The sequence below is a fragment of the Antechinus flavipes genome, chromosome 6 (assembly GCF_016432865.1).
Source record: "Antechinus flavipes isolate AdamAnt ecotype Samford, QLD, Australia chromosome 6, AdamAnt_v2, whole genome shotgun sequence".
In the NCBI taxonomy this organism is placed as follows: Eukaryota; Metazoa; Chordata; class Mammalia; order Dasyuromorphia; family Dasyuridae; genus Antechinus; species Antechinus flavipes.
In genome coordinates this window covers 261,947,072-261,962,699 of record NC_067403.1, presented here as the reverse complement: position 1 = coordinate 261,962,699, position 15,628 = coordinate 261,947,072, and the positions used below count along the sequence as shown (strand labels likewise).

At 54.4% G+C, this 15,628-nt stretch overlaps 1 protein-coding gene and 1 long non-coding RNA gene across 3 annotated transcripts in view; one reads left to right on the top strand and one right to left on the bottom strand.

Annotated features, from left to right (window-relative positions):
- Positions 1 to 15,628, top strand: part of KCNQ1 (potassium voltage-gated channel subfamily Q member 1) — a 218,504-nt gene that overhangs the window by 169,546 nt on the left and 33,330 nt on the right. For both annotated transcript variants that reach the window (XM_051967079.1, XM_051967080.1), the window contains exon 15: positions 812 to 873. In XM_051967079.1, coding sequence (XP_051823039.1) covers positions 812 to 873 — 62 coding nt within the window. The remainder of the gene's footprint in view (positions 1 to 811; positions 874 to 15,628) is intronic.
- Positions 143 to 11,045, bottom strand: LOC127541830 (uncharacterized). The gene is made up of 3 exons (XR_007948481.1): positions 10,562 to 11,045; positions 5,653 to 5,895; positions 143 to 430 (listed from the first exon to the last, which is right to left on the bottom strand). It is a non-coding gene; the product is annotated as an uncharacterized LOC127541830 (long non-coding RNA).

Sequence of the window (15,628 nt, the reverse complement as noted above, 5' to 3'; positions counted from 1 at the left end):
TGTTCCTCACTGCTGTACGAGTGCCAAGTCCTGCTAAGTTGGGGCAGGAAGTAAAAGTGAGACCCCTAAAGGAAGGACTTGATTTAAACTCAAGATTTAAAGAAATGGTGAATTCAAGGAGAGGAGACGGTCACTTTACAAAAGAAAGGTTTAATTGTGGAGCTTCCGTCAGAGACTCTTCATCTGTGGTCGGTGAATCCGGGTGTTTACAATTTCTTTAACATGTCGTAGCTGTTTCATTTTATCCAATACCATTCCGAGAAGGGGTCCAAAGGGCTTTGCCAGGCTCCCAACACGGTCAATGGCACACTCAGAAAAGACCGAGGGCCCCAGTTTTAGGGACCGAGCTCCCTTAGTATCTTCAAAACGAGTTCTGGCTATTAAATTTGCATTTAGCCCATTTTTTAGGAATACAGTGTAGAAGCCGGGCCTAGAGGAAATTGTAGGGAAGGAAAAGTGTTTCACTGAAGGATGTTCACACCACAAATCATACAGAAACAGAAGTATTTTTAAATGGTAGCATTGCTTGTATCACATTGTAGGTATCGGGGACTGATAAGGGGAACAAGAACTCATTGACTTTGATGAGAGTGTCGCAGAGCTGAGGCTCTCGGACAATCTTAGAGAACAACTGGACTGACTCCATCGTTCTACAGATCAGGAAACAGCTTTTGAGGAGGCAAAGTTGCCTGAAGGCTGTAGGAGAGCCCTAGTCCCTCTTATTATTCCCAGGGAGCATCAGTCCCTGTCTAACTGTGTTAGGGTCTGCTCTGTTGCTCACCCAGATCATCATATCTGTTTTTTTCTCCAGAAAAGAATAAAGATCGAGGGAATAATACGATTGGCGCCCGACTGAACAGGGTGGAAGACAAGGTAGGAGTCGAGGCTCGGTGTTTCCCATTGCCTCAGCTTGGTTTTTTTGGTTGCTATTGGTGGTGTGTGTTTGTTTTTTAATTTATTTTGAATACACATTGCTTTATGAATCATGAAAAATCAGAGCAAAAGGGGAGAAACATGAGAGGAAAAAAAAGGGAACAGAGCATGTGTGGATTTGTATTCAATCTCCATAGATCTTTTTCTGGATAGGGGGGAGGGGGCATTTTCTGTCCAAAGTCTATTGGGATAGCCTGGATCACCGAAGCCCTGAGAAGAACTGAGCCTTTTCTAATTGATCGCCCATTCTTGCTGTTACTTTGTACAATGTAGTCCTGGTTCTGTTTGTTTCGCTCAGCATCAGTTCATGTAAATCTTCCCGGGTCTTTCTATAATCAGTTTGTTCATCACTTTTTATAGCATAATATTCTATTATCTTCATGTACCACAGCTTGTTCAGCCCTTCTCCGAACGATGGGCATCCAGTCCTTTTCCAATTCTTTGCCATCACAAAAAGGGATGCTACAAACATTTTTGCACCTGTGGGTCTTTCCCCCTTCTTTATGATTTCCTTGGGATACAGAGTCAGGAATGGCACTGCTGTCAGAGGGTGAAACGATATACAGTTTGATGGCCCTTTGAGTCTAGTTCCAGATTGCTCTCCAGAATGGTTGGATCGGTTCACAACTCCACCAACAATGCATCAGTGTGCCAGTTTTCCCACATTCCCTCTGACATTATCATTATCTTTTCTGTGATCTTAGTCTAAGAGGTGTGAGGTGATACCTCAGAGTTGTTTTAATTTGCATTTCTCTGATCAATAACGATTTAGAGCATTTTTCCATCTATGCTTATAATCTATATATAGAAATGAGACCTTGTCAGAAATACTGGTTGTAAAGACTTTTTCCCAGCTTCGTGCTTCCCTTTTAATCTTTCTGGTGGCTTTGTTTGGGCAAAATCTTTTTAATTTAATGTAATCGAAGTTGACTGTTTTGCCTTTCATATTGTTCTCTAGTTCTTCTTTGGTCATAAGATCTTCTCCAAAGGTCTTATGGGTAAATTATCTCTTGCTCTCCTAATTTTGTTTGTGATATCATCCTGTTTTGATCTTATTTTGGTGTGGGGTGTGTGATGTAGGTCTGTGCCGCATTTCTGACATATTATTTTCCAGTTTTCCCAGAGATTTTCCAGAAGCTGGAGTTTGGGGCTTTATCAAATACTAGATGACATATCTAGATTATAGATCTTGATTACTGTGTCGTGTGTATCTTATTTGTTCCACTGGTCCATCACTCTATTTCTTGTCCAGTTCCAAATGGTTGCGATGACTGCTGCTTTGTATAGTTTTAGGTTTGGTACTGCTCGGCCACCATCCTTTGTAATTTTTCCATTAATTACCTTGATATTCTTCCAGATGAATTTTATTATCATTTTTTCTAGTTCTATAAAATAACGTTTTGGCAGTTTGATCAGTATGGACCGACCAAGCAGACCAGTTCGGATAGGATCGTCATTTTTATTATATTAGCTCGTCCTACCCGTGAACAATTGATAATTTTCCAGTTGTTTAGATGCGACTTTATCTGTGTGAGAAGTGTTTTGTAATTGTGTCCGTTCGGTTCTTGGGTTTGTCTTGGCTGTCTCAGCTAGTCTCTACCATCTTGTCCAGGAGCGGGCTCTCCAGAAGTGGGGAAGACACCATTTCTCAGATTGAGCACTGCTGGGGAGCACAGTGAGAGAACAATCACCCGAGTGCCTCGAGCTCCTCCTCGAGCTTATTCTGCTTCTTCTCAATATAAATGCCTTAGGAGCAGTGTCTTGGTGATCTGCTCACTGCCCTCATCCCGGCTGAGGGGCAGGTACCTTGAGCGTCCCCCTCCATCACCGCCTCTTTTTTGACCCTTCCTCCCACAGCATCTCCCTGCCTCTCTTGCGCCAAGGAAAGCCTGGGACAGGAGCTCTCCTGCTTTTTATTCTTGACGACCAAGGAAATCTTTCCTTGCAAATGACAAATAGCCGGGGATCCCGATGCCACTTGCCCTGGTTCATGGAGAAGCACCAGGTGCTGAGATGGTGGGCATTTCTGCCATTTTGTGGTGGGCATTTCCACCATTTTTGTGGTGGGCATTTCCGCCATTTTGTGGCACGCTAGCCCAAGCTGGAGCCACGGCTGAATTTTCCAGGGATCGTCAAAAAGGAAAGTTTCTCAGATCCAGACTGTGCTCTACCCAGCCGACCTTGGTTGTCATCTGGAGCGGGGCAGGGTCTGTCTGTGAGTGGACAGCAGGACAGGGGTGAGCGTGTGACAGCCCAGAGACATTGCAGAGATCCACAGACTGGGGGGCTTGGCCCCAGGGACTTCTGGGACTCGGTGCCCCCATCGGGTCTGAAGTTAATGAGAACGATGGGATCTTGTTTTATGGACCTGACTTCAGGCTCTTAGGTCGACATTGCTCCATCCAGGAGAATTGCCCCTGCGCAGGTTGGGTATCTGGGGCTCTCCTCTTGGGGAGGGGGCCTGGGGAGCCCTGGGAGAGGGGGGGCTGAGGTGGGCGGTCCAGGGCTTTCTTGAGGGGCCATTAGAAGTCACACATGCACACACACACACACACCACACACTGCTGTTCTCCCCTAATCCCATCCTCTGGCACCAGAGCACTGAGTCGGTACAGAGCCCTCCCAGTAATGGGTGTGGGAGGGTAGAGTCAGCTCTGAGCAGGAGTCTCACCAGGTCAAATGGGATACACAGCTTATTATTATTAATAATTATTAATATTATTAATATCTTTATTAATATTAATATTATTAGCTTTGGGGACGTAGTTCCAACTGCTTCCCAGAATGGCTGGACTAGTTCGCAGCTCCACCAATAGTGTATTAGTGCATCTATTTCCTCACATGTTCTCTAGCATGGCATTTTTCTTTTTTATCAACTTTGTCAATCTGGTGTACCTTAGATTTTTTAAAATGTACATTAATTATTTGTGATTTCAAACTTTTTAAATGTAGTTATTAATAGCTTGGATTTCTTCCTCTGAAAAATTATCCATTCATATTCTTTGATTATTTATCAACTGGGCAATGGCTCCTTTTTTTTTTTTTTTTTTTTTTTTGCTACTATTCTTTTTATTTTTATTTATTTATTTTTGCTGAGGCAATTGGGGTTAAGGACTTCCCCAGGGTCACACAGCCAGGAAGTATTAAGTGCCTGAGATCACATTTGAACTCAGGTCCTCGTAAATTCAGTCTGGTTCTCTATCTACTGCGCCACCTAGCTGCCCCTGGCTCCTATTCTTTTTAAGTTTGAATCAGTTCCCTATACAGAAAATGAGAACTTTGTCAGGGAAACTTGCTAAAAACATTTCCCCTCAAATTTCTGGGGTTTTCTTCTAATTTTAGAAACATTGATTTTATTTGTGCAAAAACCTTAAATTTTACATAGCCAAATTTGTCTTTTTTTTAATACTCCATGAGCCTGTCTCTTTCATCATGATCCCTCCTGTCACTCATTCATAAATCTTTTAACTAATTTCCTCCATGCCTTCCTAATTTGTTTATGACATTACTCTTTATGTCTAAATCGTGACCCCATTTGGAGCTGATCCTGGCTGATGGCTGAGATTTAGGTCTGTACCTCGTTCCTGCCGCTCAGCTTTCCAGTTTTCCCACTCGTTTTTGTCCAAGAGGGAGTTCTTGCCCCATAACTAGAATCTTTAGGTTTATCCCCTGCCGATCTATTGTATTCATTTGCTTCTGAATACTGAGTAGCTAATCTGCCGATCATCCTCCCCGTTCCAGAACATTTGGACAATTCTAGCTTTGTGGCATAGTTGGAGATCGGGGGCTGGGAGGCCCCTCCCTTTTCACCTTTTAAAACGAATTTCCTTCATACTCTTGTTTTTCCCAGGTAAATATTGGGTTTTTTCCTAGTTCTATAAAGCAATTCTTTGGTAGTTTTATAGTCAGATCATTTAGGTAGATATTTTGTTACGTACTCTTAGCCCACTTATAAACGATTATGTCTCCCATTATTTCGGTCTCTATTTTATGAAGTGGTTTCTAATTGTACTTACATAGTTTCTGTGGAGGTCTTAACAGATAAACTTACCTCCAAAGGAAAATGCCATTTATTCCAATGTTTTCTAACGGCCTTTTTTAAAAAATCAGAGGTGAAAAGGATTTTCTGCCTTCATCAGCAGAAAAATATCCTGTTTGTTATCCCTTCTAGCTTTCTCTTTGGGTTAAGTGACTTGCCCAGGGTCACAGAGCTTGCTCAAATTTGAACTCAGGTCCTCCTGACTTCAGGGCTGGTTCTCTATCCACTGCGCCCCCTAGCTGCCCCCCACTTACAGTTTTTTTTAATAGTGAGCAAGCCCTACACAAACCGGCTGGGGCCGCTCCTAGCGGATTACTCGGCCTGCACAGATTCCCTTCTTTGAAGTCAGCAATTGTTTCTCTTTGTCACCTGTCACTGCGGGACCAGCGCGTGATATTAATATATAAATAACAGTGGCTAGCGGCGGACAAAGCGCTTTCCGTGTTGTCGTTTCACGATTCATTTTGTAGTGATTTTTCCTGAAATGACTTGAATCCACCCAAACCAACCAAGCCAAGTTGTATAAATTGAGAGGATTCTGAGGGAATGAGAGATGGTCGGTCCGAGACAGGGAGGCTGGGGGAGTAGGAAGGGAGGACTCCCTCTGAGAAGGAGCTTTAGGGGCCGGGTTCGGGAGGGAGCCGCGAGTCAGAAGCCTCCGATCGATCGGGAGGACTCACCTGGAGATCACAAAATGCAGGCAACTCCAGCCTGAGACGGGAAGTCTCTTCCACATTTCCTGCTGGGAGGCAGGGCCGGGCTCTCCAAAGCCCTTTCCCAGCCAGTCTGCGGGTGAGGTTCTCCTTATCAGTCTGTGCCCAGCTAGAGCTGGGAACTTTCTACAGTCCCTGGAACTGGTGGGCACTGGGGCCGCCCCAGAGCCTGCCTGGGCAAGTCCTCTGTGTTTGCCTCAGTTTCCTCATCTGTAAAATGGAAAAGGAGATGGCCGCCCCCCAGCATCTTAGCCAAGAAAATCCCCAGAGGGGTCACGAAGGGTTAGATGTGACCAAACGACAACTGAATGAGGGGGAAACATAGACAAGATAAACACAGAGTGACCCAAAAGCCATTTCTGCTTGGGGGCAGGGACCTGGCAGACGGGGGACTCGCTCAGAAAGGCCTTGCACGGAGCACAGGCCGGAGCTGAGCCTTGAAAGGGCGAGTCTCCAGGCCACAGGCCGGGCAGGGCCCGGGAGGCGCAGGGTCCCCCGGGCGGGAGGAGGAGCCGGTGGGGAAAGGCCTTGGAGGCCCTCGGGAGTCAGGAGAGGTTCTCATGGGAGGGACGCGATGGCATCTAGGCTTTACTGGTCCTTTTCTACACAACCAACTCATTAATCCAGAGGGACCTTGGTAAGGAGGCTCTGAGAGGGGAAGCCCGGAGCCTCCCACGCCGTCCTGGTCTCCGGACGTGCACCGCGGGCTCACCCCTGGTTACAGGGTCACGGAGGCCGTGCCCGCTGTCTGCCTCTCTCTGTCTCTGTCTCTGTCTCTCTGTCTCTTTCTGTCTCTCTCTGTGTCTCTGTCTCTCTGTCTCTCTCTGTGTCTCTGTCTCTCTCTGTCTCTCTGTCTCTGTCTCTCTCTCTGTCTCTCTCTGCCTCTCTCTGTGTCTCTCTGTCTCTGTCTCTGTCTCTCTGTCTCTCTCTGTCTCTGTCTCTGTCTCTGTCTCTCTGCCTCTCTCTGTCTCTGTCTCTGTCTCTCTCTGTGTCTCTGTCTCTCTCTGTGTCTCTGCCTCTCTCTGTGTCTCTGTCTCTGTCTCTGCCTCTCTCTGTCTCTCTGTCTCTGTCTCTCTATCTCTCTCTGCCTCTCTCTGTGTCTCTCTGTGTCTCTGTCTCTCTCTCTGTGTCTCTGTCTCTGTCTCTCTGCCTCTCTCTGTCTCTGTCTCTGTCTCTGTCTCTCTCTGTGTCTCTGTCTCTCTCTGTGTCTCTGTGTCTCTGTCTCTCTCTCTGTGTCTCTGTCTCTCTCTGTGTCTCTGCCTCTCTCTGTCTCTCTCTCTCTGTCTCTCTATCTCTCTCTGTCTCTCTCTGTGTCTCTGTCTCTCTGTCTCTCTCTGTGTCTCTGTCTCTCTCTGTGTCTCTGTCTCTGCCTCTCTCTGTGTCTCTGTCTCTCTCTCTGTCTCTCTCTGTCTGTCTCTCTGTCTCTCTCTGTGTCTCTGTCTCTGCCTCTCTCTGTGTCTCTGTCTCTCTCTGTGTCTCTGTCTCTCTCTGTGTCTCTGTCTCTGCCTCTCTCTGTGTCTCTGTCTCTCTCTCTGTCTCTCTCTGTCTGTCTCTCTGTCTCTCTCTGTGTCTCTGTCTCTGTCTCTCTGTCTCTCTGTCTCTCTCTGTGTTTCTGTCTCTCTCTGTGTCTCTGTCTCTGCCTCTCTCTGTGTCTCTGCTTCTCTCTGTGTCTCTGTCTCTCTCTCTGTCTCTGTCTCTTTCTCTCTCTCTGTCTCTCTCTGTCTCTCTCTCTGTCTATCTCTCTGTCTCTCTCTGTCTCTGTCTCTGTCTCTCTGTCTCTGTCTCTCTCTGTGTCTCTGCTTCTCTCTGTGTCTCTGTCTCTCTCTCTGTCTCTCTGTCTCTCTCTCTCTGTCTCTCTCTGTCTCTCTCTCTGTCTATCTCTCTGTCTCTCTCTGTCTCTGTCTCTGTCTCTCTGTCTCTGTCTCTCTCTGTCTCTCTGTCTCTCTCTGTGTCTCTGTCTCTCTCTGTGTCTCTGCCTCTCTCTGTGTCTCTCTGTGTCTCTGTCTCTCTCTCTGTCTCTGTCTCTTTCTCTCTCTCTGTCTCTCTCTGTCTCTCTCTCTGTCTATCTCTCTGTCTCTCTCTGTCTCTGTCTCTCTGTCTCTGTCTCTCTCTGTGTCTCTGTCTCTCTCTATCTCTCTGTCTCTCTCTCTGTCTCTCTCTGTGTCTCTCTGTCTCTGTCTCTCTCTGTGTCTCTGTCTCTCTCTATCTCTCTGTCTCTCTCTCTGTCTCTCTCTGTGTCTCTCTGTCTCTGTCTCTCTCTGTGTCTCTGCCTCTCTCTGTGTCTCTGTCTCTCTCTCTGTCTCTCTCTGTCTGTCTCTCTGTCTCTCTCTCTGTGTCTCTGTCTCTGTCTCTCTGCCTCTCTCTGTCTCTGTCTCTGTCTCTGTCTCTCTCTGTGTCTCTGTCTCTTTCTCTCTGTCTCTCTCTGCCTCTCTCTGTGTCTCTCTGTGTCTCTGTTTCTCTCTGTGTCTCTGTCTCTTTCTCTCTGTCTCTCTCTCTCTCTCTCTGTCTCTCTCTGTGTCTCTGTCTCTCTCTGTGTCTCTGTCTCTGCCTCTCTCTGTCTCTGTCTCTGTCTCTGTCTCTCTCTGTGTCTCTGTCTCTGCCTCTCTCTGTGTCTCTCTGTGTCTCTGTCTCTCTCTGTGTCTCTGTCTCTTTCTCTCTGTCTCTCTCTCTGTCTCTGTCTCTCTCTGTGTCTCTGTCTCTCTCTGTGTCTCTGTCTCTGTCTCTCTCTGTGTCTCTGTCTCTGTCTCTGTCTCTGTCTCTCTCTGTGTCTCTGTCTCTGTCTCTCTGCCTCTCTCTGTCTCTCTCTCTCTGACTCTCTGTCTCTCTCTGACTCTCTGTCTCTCTCTGTGTCTCTGTCTCTCTGTGTCTCTGTCTCTCTCTATCTCTCTCTGTCTCTGTCTCTTTCTCTCTCTCTGTCTCTCTCTTGTCTCTCTGTGTCTCTGCCTCTCTCTGTCTCTCTGTCTCTCTCTGTGTCTCTGTCTCTGTCTCTCTGTCTCTCTCTGTGTCTCTGTCTCTGTCTCTCTCTGTGTCTCTGTCTCTGTCTCTGCCTCTCTCTGTGTCTCTGTCTCTGTCTCTTTCTCTCTGTCTCTCTGTCTCTCTCTGTGTCTCTGTCTCTGCCTCTCTCTCTGTCTCTCTCTGTGTCTCTGTCTCTCTCTGTCTCTCTCTGTCTCTCTGTCTCTCTCTTGTCTCTCTCTGTGTCTCTGCCTCTCTCTGTGTCTCTGTCTCTCTCTCTGTCTCTCTCTCTCACAAGCCCCTCTGGTGCCAGCCCTCCTTTGCCAGGCTGTCCTGAGTCAGCCAGTGGCTGCCACGTTTGCCAGGGGGCGCCAGAGCAGCCGTCTCCTCTCTGGATGGAGTGCAGGTGACAAGGGGGTGACAGGTCGGCGGCCAGTGGGAAGGGCAGGGCGGGGCCCAAGCTCGGTGGGGCCGAAGGCTGGGGGGGGAGGGGCCTGAGCGGAACTGTCAGTGGGGGCGAAGCTTGGGAGGCAGGACGGAGACCGGGAGCCTGCCTCCCCTCCCCCCCGACCCTGGCTCCCTCTGGGCCTGAGCAGGGGCTGCTCGTTAGCCAGACCGAGAGGTCCTCCCTCCCTCCCTCCCTCCCTCCTCTCCCGTCTCCCCAGGTTTGGGGTTCTCCGAAGGCAAAGGTCAGCCTCCCCTCCGCCCTGCCCCCCCAGGGGTCCCTGGAAGGCTCTGGGACCTCAGCGCCCCCCTCCCCTCCCCTACAAGAGAAGGCTGCTTTATAAAGTACCCGAGGGGCTCGGGGAGCTCGGGCCCAATGTCTGTCCCAGGGGTGAGGGAGAGAATGAATGAACGTGACCTCCCCGCCCTCCCTGGGGACGAGCTTCCCGGGGGTGGGTCTGGGCCCGCTGGGGCCAGGGAGGGGGGAGGCCCTGTGACAAGACTCAGTTTCCCAGGAAGAGTTGGGGCGAGGCGGCCTCCAGGCTCCTTCCCTCTCTCTGCACCCCGAGGACGGCGTTCTGGCCGCGGGCACCGGGAGGGCCTGTCTCTGGGGCACAGACCCCACTTCCTTCCCGCGGCCCCCGGGCCCGCCCCGCCCCCTCACGCCCCCGGGCCCGCCCCGCCCCCCATGGCCCCCGGGCCCGCCCCGCCCCCTCACGCCCCCGGGCCCGCCCCGCCCCCCATGGCCCCCGGGCCCGCCCCGCCCCCTCACGCCCCCGGGCCTGCCCCGCCCCCCATGGCCCCCGGGCCCGCCCCGCCCCCCATGGCCCCCGGGCCCGCCCCGCCCCCGCTCACGCCCCCAACCCCCACCCCGCCCGCCCCGCCTCCCCTCCCCTCCAAGAGAAGGCTGCTTTATAAAGTACCCGAGGGGCTCGGGGAGCTCGGGCCCAATGTCTGTCCCAGGGGTGAGGGAGAGAATGAATGAACGTGACCTCCCCGCCCTCCCTGGGGACGAGCTTCCCGGGGGTGGGTCTGGGCCCGCTGGGGCCAGGGAGGGGGGAGGCCCTGTGACAAGACTCAGTTTCCCAGGAAGAGTTGGGGCGAGGCGGCCTCCAGGCTCCTTCCCTCTCTCTGCACCCCGAGGACGGCGTTCTGGCCGCGGGCACCGGGAGGGCCTGTCTCTGGGGCACAGACCCCACTTCCTTCCCGCGGCCCCCGGCCTGCCCCGCCCCCCATGGCCCCCGGGCCCGCCCCGCCCCCTCACGCCCCCGGGCCCGCCCCGCCCCCGCTCACGCCCCCAACCCCCACCCCGCCCGCCCCGCCCCCTCACGCCCCCGGGTCCCAAACCTGACACTGCTTCGGGTCCCGGGGCTCGGCCGCGGCGTCTGCAGGGCTGGGGCCGTTAATCACCGGCTCCTTGCTACATGGAGGCTGTTAGGGTTTAACGAGGTTAGGATGCAGATGTTGGGGAGGCCGTTACCTCGCGGCTGGGCGACGGAGGATCCGTGACGTCATGTGTCTCAGGGGCGGGAGAGATGTCGCGCAGGGGGCAGCGTCGGGGCCTTCGCTCTCTCGGGGACCGCCCGACCCTGCCCCTTGACCCGGCCGGAGCGGGAGGGGGAGCAGGTGCCTGGGTTGGGAGGGTCCCCCCCCCAGGGAGCGGAAGGGGCGGCGGCCCGGACCCCGGGCTGTGTGACCCCGGGCCGAGCCTCTGGCCGATCCACGGCCGTCCTGGACCCAGAACCCAGGGCCCTTAGAACAGGCGGGTGCAGCAGGGAGAGAGCAGCTTTGGAGTCAGAGGCCGCCGGGGTGAATCCTCCCACTGCCCCAGGTCCCAGCCCCGGACCCTCCACAAGAGGCAGCCGTGGGGCCCCAGGACCCCTGAGGGCCCCCAGCCCGGGTCAAACGGCATCGGAAATAAACGTCCGGGGGAACCCAGATAACAGTCGATGGGTTTCTAGGCCCCCCCCCACCTCCCAGCGGCCTCCAGCAGGGCTCCTGAGGTTGCTGCCACCAGCGGCTTCCGGCTGCGGAGAAGGCTCAGAGATCATTTAGTCCTGAACGCTCATTTCACAGATGGGCAAACTGAGGCCCGCATCAGGGAAGAGGCTCAGAAGTCAGAGCTAGGAGTCCTCTCCTGCAGGGGGGGGGGAGCTGACCCTGGGGGGGGGGCTGACCCTGCGGGGGGGGGGGGAGGCTGACCCTGCAGGGGGGGAGGGGGAAGCTGACCCTGCAAGGGCCGGGGGACGCTCTCCCAGAGATCCCTGAGTTGTTTCCACACCCCCACCCCAGGATAGGCGCAGAGCCAACACAAGCAGCTGCAGCTGCAAAGGTGGGAGCTCCGGCCCCTCCCCCGCCTCCCCTTCCAGCTCAGTGCGCCCGCAGACCGGGCCAGGAGATTCTTGGCAAACCCCACGAGAGAGAGATTTGCTGACGAGCAGCTTTGGGGGACGAGGGGCGGGGGTGGGGAAGCGCTCTTATCCGCCCTCACCTCCCCCAACTCCTCTTAAAAACAAAAACCTGGAGCCTGAAAAGCAGGCGGTGCCCAGGAGCCGGGGCACGGGCAGGAGAGGGGCCCGGGGCTGTGGGGGGGAGGGGTCCCAGGCTGTGGGGGGGGAGGGGGCAGAGAGGTCCCGGGCTGTGGGGGGAGGGGTTCTGGGCTGCGGGCAGCGTGGCCCACCTTGGGCCTGTGGGCAGAGCTGAGCCCCTGCTGCACTCCTGGGCGACTCTGGGCCCGGCTCAGTGGCCAGAGCCCGAGGGGCCTCTGGGAGCTTCACGGACAGGCCCTTGATCAGGCCACAGAGGGCGGCCAGGCTGACCCTCGGGGTCACCCACTCTGTCCAGCACATTTCTTTCTGCATCTAAATGGAAGGATTCACTTCCGGGGCGCCCCCCCCCCGAACCAGGCTCGGGCTTCCTGGCATCCCCCACCCCCGGCCTGAGCGCTCTGCCCGGTGCCCTCCGAGCCTGGGACTCCGCCAGGGGCCTCGGGATCCCCGGAGGCGCTCTCTGGGATGGGGAGGCGGGGCGCCCACAATTAGGGAATGTCAGCACCAGCCGCCACCAATCCACGGGGCAGCCCTTGGGAGGTACCGGCGGGCGCTGGCCTGTGGTTCTGGGGTCAGGTGTCGGGGGAACTTGGGGTGCCTCAGGAGGAGGTGGGCGGCCCCCACCCAGAGAGGGAGCGCTCCCCAGCACCTGGGTGGCAGCTTTGGCCGGGAGAAGCCATCGGGGACCCTCTCAAGACAGGTGTGGAGACCACACGCCCTGCGGGACATCCCCCGAACCCCTGAGCGAGGGGGGCCTCTGCTTTGCCCCTCTGTCCAAGTTCCCCTGCGCCTTCCCACTGACCTCCCCCGCTCCCCCTGGGGGTCCCCCCTTGCCAGCTCCGGTGCCCACGTACAGGGCTCAGGCCCGGGCACCCCCCATCCATGAAGGGCAGGGGCGGCCGAGGGGCCAGGCTGGAGAGCGAGGGCGGGTGCCTGACGCCTGCTGCCCCTGCCCCCTCCCCTGCCCCACTATTGTTCCCCCTGTCTGCGGGCCTACCTCCATACAGAAGCAATTAGCCTCCACCTTCCCCTGGCCGGGCCGGCCCCGCGTGGGCTCCCGATGAATGGCGGCCGCTGGGGCCGCTGGGACGGGCACAAAGTGGCCTTGCCGCTCAGCTCCATTATTCCCAGGAGCGCCGCGAAGATGAATTGGACACACGACACAAAGGCCTTTGGTCCCGGCCAAGGAGGCCCGAGCCCGGATCGATCCGGCCTTTTCATCCCATCTCATTTCTTTGGAAAGTCCCCGTTCACACTTGGGGATCGGGAGGCGCGACAGTCCGTTTGTCATCTGTCTGGCTGGAATCCTCAGCCGCAGTGGGAGGACGCCAGGGACCACCGAGTCCAAACTGCTCCCCGGGGGTGGCCGTTCCCCAAGGGAAGCCCGCCCTGCCCAGGTGGTTGGAGACCGTGGGTGCAAGCCCCCCTTTTTGTGGGTAGAACGAGCCCGGAGAGGGGCCTGGGCAGCCCTGATGGTGGAGGATGGTGAGAATGACCTTTCTCCGCTCTGGGTTGGAGCCATGGCCTTGGTGATTCTGTTGTCCTGAGGCCATTGTCCCCTCTCACTCCCTGGGTGCCTCCCTCTTCCCCCGACACACGTGTGCACGTGCACAGTTGCACACACACGCACAATCTCCGGGCTGAAGGATGGGAGAACCCTGAGTGCCTCCACAGGGGTGAATCGGGCTTTTTTTCCGCTCCCTGTCTGAAACCCGCCTGGAGGCACTTCGTTTTCTAGCCTAGCAAGCTGAATCTCGGGTGCTCAGCGAGCATTTGCCTCCTCGGGGGGAGCGAGGGCAGCAGCATCTCTGCCTTTCCTCACACCCTGTTAGCCCAGTGCCTAGCACAGAGCAAATGCTAAAATGCTTGTTGGCTGTCTGGCCTCCTCCTTCCTTCCCCCAACCTTCTCAGCCTTGGCCCGTGGCGCTCTCTCCCTGCCCCTGCGCTCAGGGCCTCCCAGACGGTCTCATGCAGAATTTGAAGCTTCAGGGGTTGGCACACTCCTCCCAGCTCCTTGTGCAGGCCTGAATTAGCCTGTGGACAAGGGTGCCTCTGACTGACTCAGGCACCTGATCTAGTTACCTCTTTATCCAGCACAAACACTTCTTTACGTGTGAAATCCGAAACTTGTAGGCACAAAACCATCCAGAGCATTAACAAAAGGGAGCTAGCAAACTGGAGCCCACCTGCTCCAGGGTAAGGTGTAAAAAACCTGGAAATGGAGGAGGGGGCAGGTTATGAAGGGCTTTGAAGGCCAAGCGGAGCATTTAGTATCTGATCCTGGGGGTAACAGGGAGCCACTGGAGGCTCTTGAAAAATGAGGGGGATGACATGGTCAGACCTGCATTTTAGAAAAATCACTGGGGTAGCTAAAAAAGGATGAAATGGAGTGGAAAGACACTTGAGGAAGGCAGACCCACCAGCAGCTACTACAGTGAGGCATGAGGTGCTGAAAGTCAGGGTGGGGGCAAAGTAAGAAGAGAAAAAAGGGCATATTGGGCAGATGGTGCAGAGGTAGAATCGATGAGAGATGCCACAGGGGAGAAAGCAATGAGAGATGCAATTGACCAGAGATGCTGGAGAGTGAAATCCACCAGACATGTTACAGAGGTGAAATAGACAAGGGGATGAGGGATGAGCCTTGCTCCACTGGTCCCAGAGGGCACAACCAGACGGATTTAGGCGTCAGAACAAATTTGCTCAGTGAGCACAGTCCCAGTGCGGGAGGGGCTGCCTCAGGAGGAACTCCAAGCTTTCAGGCTTGCAGCACCTCTCCCATTCTGAGATTGCTTAGCAATGCAAGTTGGCAGGGAGTGTTTCTACCCTTGTATCTGCCTGGATTCTTCTTCTGGGCCAGGAGAAGTAAGTCCATAGTCACTAGTCCAAGAAGTGCACCAAGGCTGCAGCTGGGAAGGAAATCCAGGGAAACCGCACCGAAACAAGAATCTGTTTTCCCCCAAGTTCTTTTTGTAAAGGTGGTCATCCCTCTGGCCTCTAGTTGAATCTTAGGGATTCCCAATTCCAGAGCCATAGGGCAGGAGACCTGGAGAGATCCTGTCACCTCAAGCTTCCAATTTACAGAGCAGCTACAAAGAGGCCAAGAAGGCTTTCTTCTCCAACCCTGAGCTCCATGAGGGCAGGACTAGTAGGCTCTACACTCTATATCTCTACACTTTATATTAGCATTGCTCTGGGGCTTACACATAATCCAGGATGAATGCATGAGTGAATGAGTGGATGAATGAATGAATGAGTGAATGAATGAATGAATGAGTAAGTAGAGTGAATACATGCATGAACCCATGCCTTGGGACTTGGAGGGGGGGCTTCCAGTGAGAACGCTGGCCCCCCTGCTCCTCTGGGCGCCCATCTCTCTGTTCCTGGGCTGTCATCTGTCCTGGCCTCCATCTGCTGGCTCAGTGTGGCGCCCAGCACTTGAATGCGCCGCTTCCTGCTTTCCCACCGGGAGCACCTGACAGATGTGCCTTGTGACAGAGTTGTGCTGGAGGGAAATGTCAGCCCTTCGGTGCCAATAAAGGCGCCATTGATCCTGGCGCACAAGTGCTTTCTGTGCTTGATAAGATGAGGCTTGTCCTGTCACTAAACTCAGATGGGCCAGAGCAGAGAAACTAGATGGGGGAGAGCGAGGGAAGGCTTGGGGGGAGGCGGCCACTGGGCGGCCACAATGGGCCGCTGTGCTGGAGCCTCACCTAGGAGAGCCAGATGCCCCTGCTGCCCCCACCTGTCCCCGCCTCAGCAGCCCCAGGCTGGAGGCCCGTCTCCAGGCCACCGCTGCTCCCCTCCATGTTGACTCCTTTATTCCCTCTCCTCACGGCAACAGGAAACATTTCAGGGATGAGGAAGGAGACTCACAACTTCTGGGAGAACCGGGTCCTGCTCTCCTCTTAGTTGTCCCCCCGCACGAGTCTGGACCATTGCCTCGGGGTCGACCCCTTTGCAGGGTCTGTGTGCCAGCACTGGCCCCTGCTCCTGCTCTT